Genomic DNA, 6,000 nt, shown 5'->3' with positions numbered 1-6,000 from the left:
TCTTCCTGGTTTCCAGAGCCGTTCCTTTTTGTTTGTTGTTTTATGTCTTTTGGCTTATGAATTCAACTTGTGTCTCCCTTACCGATGAGTATTCAGCTCTACTGTATTGCTGACAGTTCCCTGAATTCCGTGCTGTCTCCTTCTTGCACTCTCTACGGGTTCAGACAATGTAGTGCAAGCCATACGAAGTCCAGTGGGTGCAGGAAATTGGAGAGTGGCTCTTGGGATCCATCCTCCTCCTTTCCTCAGTTCCCCTTCAGACACCACCACGTGGCCACGTTCAGCTTGGCAGGGAGTATCACCCTGGACCTTCTCCATGCTTTGTCTTCACCACCTCCCATACCCTCTCAGTCTCTTGGCTCCTCTTTGCCCTTCAAAGTCTGTCTCCTCGCGGGGCCTGGCCCCTCATATATGTTGACATCTGCTTCCGTCCTTCTGGTTTTGCTTCTGGACAGGGGAACTTAGACACTGTGGGCTTCAGACCTTGATGCTCTGTGGACTCAGGGCAAGTACCCAAAGGCCTCCAGCGCTGTAAAGATGAACTACTGGGGGCATAGTTCCTTCCCTATTATTCCTGAGAGAATTAGCCTGTTTCCTGGCCTTGAGGTACATTCAGGAGTAAGCAAAGGCTTAGGGACCTTTCAGCCTCTGTTTCAAGTATGTGCCAAGCACCTGAGGTGTTCAGAGGAGGAAGAATACAAACGGCAGACAGGTTCAGGGGACTGGGGGATGTCGAGGACGAAGCAGAGTTTGCACTGGCTATCAGCGAGCGGGCGAGGCTAGACGTAGACTGGTGATGGCTACCCCAGGATGGGGTGGGCCGTGAGCAACGGTCTTGCAGAGGCCTATGTGACTCACTTAAGCATGAGGAGACGGGGCTGGTAGCCTTTGGCAAGTGACAGGAAAGCTGATGTTCACTGAAAGGTCTTGAATGCCCAGGATTTTAACCATCATTCTCCGAGACTGAAAGGGCTGGGGTTGATTCAGGGCCTCTTCCAGGAGAGCCGGTTGGTTATACCTACTCCCATGGAGAAACAGGACTGGGAAGCCAGGGCATACACCTCAACCTCCCTTCCGGGAGTTAGCAGAAGGAGTGTCTGCTCCTTGTCACTCTTCCTGCACTCCCACCTTGTCCTGCCTGCTCTGTGACCCAGGCCCATGGTGGGCTCTGACTAAAATGGATGACATCTTCACTTCATGACCTCAGGGGCCTCCTGTCCCTCTCCTGTCTCTGTTCCTGTCTGTACCAGGCACCACCCAGCCCCCACTCACTTGGTGGATGGGCTGGTCCTCAACAATCCAATTCTGGGGCTTTCCAACCTATAGCTGTCTTTTATTCCATGACTCATTAGAGATTCTCATCACTCTTCCACTTAGGAAGCCCCTAAGTGAGGTTATGGGCTGTCTCCTTTTATTGTTTTGTCCTCAATTTCCTTCCTACCTCAAGGACTATTCGGGTGGATTCACGTTGCAGAGCTTCTGGGCCAGCCCAGCTGAATGGGAGGAAGTATCCCAGCATGCCCCGTGCCTGGTGATTCTGCTTCTCTGCAGGGTCAAGCCAAGAGCCAGAGCGCCACAGACTCAGAGCTGGAGGGAGCAGACAGGCAGCCTCATGCAGTGGCTCCTTGCAAAGATCTGACACAGACCTACCACTCACCAGCTGGGTGACCCGAAACAAGGGACTTCCTGAGCCCTAACTTTTTTTTTTCCCATTTATAAAGTGGAGCTAAAAATACCTACCTTGCAGGGTTATTAAGAAAGGTAAATGGGCCTTATAATAAGTCTGATGTTTAATTACTGGGAGCTGATATGGTTATTTTATCCCAACCTCCTTGAAAAAACAAGGCGGGCTTGCCCAAGGTCACGCACTGCAACAGTCATAGTTCACCCTGTTTTCCTCGCTGGGGTCCTTCTGCCCTACCCCATGCTGCGCCCTCCAAGTGGGAGACAACAGGCAGGGGTGGAGGAGCGTGACGGGAAATGCTCCTGTTCTCTGATCATCTCCCAAGGGCTGTGGAGCAGTGGCAGGGTTAGCAAACCCACCCCAGGGCCACTTCCACATCAGTGGTGGAGAATAAAGGAACTAGGGGAAACGAGTCAAACAGAAGAAAGCACCTGGAAAAGACGTTTTTATGTTCACTTACATGGAAAAAAATCAAAGCATATAGCACAAAGATATATGTGTCTCAGAAAATTCATCCTCATGAACCTGTTTGTTCAACGCTGTTATAATTCGAGAGTTGCCCCGCGAAAGTCATAAAATCTGGGGCAGAGGGTGGGGAGGGCCTGCCAAGGGAAAGGTAGTCATTACACATTATTTCTTTTCTAGTTTCAGATAATTTGGAGTTTAACCTTTTCCAGCAAGTCGGAGTTATATAAACAGATGCCATACTAAAATATTGTGTAAAAATCTAAAACTCCTAAAGCATGATGGCAAAAATATTTTAGGAAATAAACATTAGGGTCTGGTAATATCAGAAAATACAAATAGGATCATTTGAGCAGTTCTGTGTCTCTGTATGAACAGCAAAGGACGGATGTATATTATGGATGTATGAAGAATAAAGCATTTGGTCTGCACATAACTTAGGGTAACATTTCTAAACACTGACTTTGTGAGAAAACATGAAGGACATCTTACACTCAACAACAATGGTTAAAGGAAGAAATTACTTTCTGAAGGATGCAGTGGGCAGAAAGCCAAGGCCTTTGTTTTCAACTCGCTCTTAACCGTGCTGGGATGTGTTCACACTGCATGGGGTCTCCTGCAGAATCTATAGCACCGATAGATGGATCAGATTTTACTTTTGATCTGAGTCCTTTATGTCTTCAGTTTTGAGTGTATTGAGGTATGTTTTCTTTGGCTGCTGTTGTGACGGATGTGTAATAAAAAATTAATATTTACAACATTTAAACATTTTCGATTTCAGTGTTGGCTCTTCACATACGAAAAATTGGAAAACTCTTAAGAATCATTGGAGGGTCATTACTTCCTAGCATCTGTCATGAAACTGTTTTCGATACACAGAACAATTAGCCTATTAGCACAGCTATATGCTTTCTGGTCCAGAATCTTCCCTGTGCTCAGTGGGGAGGCCAGTCCCATGACAGCCATGTCGGCGGTTCGCCACGCTTCACAGTACTTATCCACGAGACGCACTCCATGGGTGCTGGAGCCGTGCCAGATGACCTTCTGGGGCCTGCAAAAGAATTGTGTCACGTTACTTTTGACATGTCACTTCTTTGTGGCCTATCCCATCGGTGAACAAACTGGCCTAAGTAATGAACCAAGTCAGACTCCTGAGTCCTTCATGGTCTGGCCCCACATCATGGTCAGACCCCACCACTTGGAAAGTTGCTCTTTTCGACTAGCTGAACATCCTGTATTCCGACCAGACCCAGCTTGGACTTTCTCAGATCAGACTCTCCACTTGTGTGAATCTGAACCTTTGCTCATAAGGTCTCTTAGCCTGGAGTAGCTTCTCTCTCATTTTCAGATCAGTGACCCCTTCTCATCTTCCAAAGTCCATTAAATGCTTCCTTTTACAGGAAGCCCTCTTAACTGTCAGCCCCAAACAAGGACGAATCTTTCCTCTGTGCTTGTGTCATCTTTATCTGTTTCTCCATTTTACAATCACAGTGTTCTGTCCAGAATTGTAGCTGGTTCGTGTCTGTCTTCCCCTGTAGACCATGAGCATTGTAAGGGCATGGGGTCATGTAGTTTATTACTGTGCCTTTCATGGGGGACATCAGGCCTGGCAAAGGGTAGACACTGAGGAAAGCTTTGCCAGTTCGTTCTGATCTTGATGAGCACACGTATTGAAAGAATTAGAGCACAGCTCCCACAGCACAGGGTTAAAGGGTCACTAAGAACAGCGTTCCTTACCAGGTATCGAGTGCCTACTGCATGTTGGACAGTCTCATACTTACCATTTGATGCTCACAGCAATCCTAGGGGATAGATGTGATTATTTTGACCATTTTACAGACGAGGCAGCTGAGGCTCAGAGAGTGGGAGAACCTGGAAAGGTCCTTTATTAAGGTACTGGACTCAGGTCCCCTGGCTGCGAGGCCAGGACTCTCTCCATGGCCCTCAGCTGGCTCACTGAGGCTCAGTCTAGCAACAGCCCAGAGGGGCAGCTGGTAAAAGCATAGCATTGTTAGAATGTCTCTTAAAACAGTCTACAGCCCCATATACTTTGAGGGCTTCTACCTTTACTTACCAGGAAGGATCTGTCATCACGTCTCGGCCATCAAACGAGTATATTGGAACATGTGTATTGAACTGACCTCCGTGGCCAGAAAAAATTGAGTCCCAATTATTGAAAAGTACTTGGCCCTATGGAGATAGAAATGCTACATTGGAATTCTTCTGCCATCAGCCTGCAAACGGACTGGCTATTTATTCATTCTTCAAGGCCCGCACACCACCTCACACCAAAGCCACCAGCCCCAATCCCAGAGCCTGGACAGAGTGGGAGTTCAGGAGCTGTTTGTGGTTTGAGTTCATCATCCATCCCTGAACCCTTGTGGTTTTATGGTCCTATTTCTTGTGGTAATTTCTCTTATCATATGTGTATGAAGGCTGCTCCCCAACCAAAGTGTGTTTCACGTCTTCACTAATTTTTATCTTAAAAATCTTATACATATACACCAAACTCCAAATCTGTGCCAGGCCTGTGTCAATCTACACTGTGGGTGATACAGAGATGAATCTCTTACTTCTTTTCCTGAAGGAGCCCAGTTGCCTTCAGTTATTTGTATGCCAAGAATACCAACAATTTGGGTGAATGTGGCAGAAGAGAACCTCAGGAGAAGGGATGGAAAGTGCCAGCTATGGGGTCAGGATGGAACTTGCTAGCCTCAAGGTACCAAACTGGAGCACTGGGGTCACAGGGACTTAAGGGTCTCAAAGCACTTTTGAGATATGGGGAGAGGTCAGGATCCAGGATGGGTCTGAGCAGTAACTGAGCTGTCCCTCTGTAGCCTTAAAGGAGCCGGCAATTTCCATGGAATAACAGGGGGCCTACAAGGCCCTGCCTGGCCAGCGAAAGGGGGCAGAGAAATGTCTGGCAGGTTTGGGCAGCTTAGATATGCGGAGAGGACCATCCTGCTTAGATATGCAGGATGACGTGGCTCCGCTCTGGGACCAGTGCTAAGTAGCTCTTCTCTGGTGCCATCCAGTCAATGCCCTACAGAAAGCAGCCTCGGGCGGAACTGGCGGCCCTGCACTGCGAGTCAAGTAAAGGAATTCTTGTTGGCAGTGGCTTCCGGGCAAACTCTTTTCTCCCTCTGAGCCTCAGTTTCCTCATCTGACAACCTGAGGAAAGAACAACTCCCTCTTTTATTGGAAGTACTGTTACGATAATGGATATACAGTAAACATTTTAAGAGCTATGTAAGCGAAAGAGGGGATTATTATTCCTTCCTTTTGTCTGCCCCAAGAGTCATACTGTCCAAGGGCCACTATAAATACAAGGAAACTGAGGCGCAGAGAGGTTAAACGGACCCACCCAAAGCCACATAGCCAATCAGAGGCAGGTGAGGTCTTGGACCAGCACACTTCTGATGATGTCAAGAAGGGGCAGTTGCCTACAGACTCTGTGGAGACCAGTGTGCCCGGGAGACAATGGGAAGAATATTTATTTTTACCTTGAGGTTCACTATTGGAAGGCTATATCTCTCTGCTTTCCTCACAACCGTGGAGAGGTCTTGCAAATGGGACGATAAGAATGCTCGATAGGTGGACAACAGTCCTGCAGCCCTGGCCTGCTGGAAGCACTGAAAGTCAGCTCGAATGTCTCCAGAAAATGGCGTGTTCAGAGCGACCAAGTGCAGCTGAAAAAGGGAAGTGAGAGAAAAGACAGTGTAGTTAGTTAAAAAGCAAAACCCAACCCCCACACCCATCTCATGTTCCTAGTAAGATCCCAGACTTGCTGGGATGGAAGGTGCTAGAGGTCATCATATTCAGCCTCCACCTGACAGTGGCATTCCAGCCCC

The 6,000-nt window shown here is 47.9% G+C and overlaps 1 protein-coding gene across 2 annotated transcripts in view; it reads right to left on the bottom strand.

The window, feature by feature from the left end:
* Nucleotides 1–2,112: 2,112 nt before the first annotated feature.
* COL15A1 (collagen type XV alpha 1 chain) overlaps nucleotides 2,113–6,000 on the bottom strand; it is a 108,384-nt gene continuing 104,496 nt past the window's right edge. For both annotated transcript variants that reach the window (XM_019454366.2, XM_019454367.2), the window contains 3 exons: nucleotides 5,653–5,838; nucleotides 4,224–4,339; nucleotides 2,113–3,200 (listed from right to left, as the gene is read on the bottom strand). In XM_019454366.2, the coding sequence (XP_019309911.1) occupies nucleotides 2,987–3,200; nucleotides 4,224–4,339; nucleotides 5,653–5,838 (516 nt within the window). In that variant the 3' untranslated portion in view covers nucleotides 2,113–2,986. The remainder of the gene's footprint in view (nucleotides 3,201–4,223; nucleotides 4,340–5,652; nucleotides 5,839–6,000) is intronic.

Source organism: Panthera pardus, unplaced genomic scaffold (assembly GCF_024362965.1).
Source record: "Panthera pardus isolate Hobbes unplaced genomic scaffold, ASM2436296v1 HiC_scaffold_20, whole genome shotgun sequence".
In the NCBI taxonomy this organism is placed as follows: domain Eukaryota; kingdom Metazoa; phylum Chordata; class Mammalia; order Carnivora; family Felidae; genus Panthera; species Panthera pardus.
The sequence above is the reverse complement of the archived record's forward strand: the minus strand, read 5'-3'. Positions and strand labels throughout refer to the sequence as shown.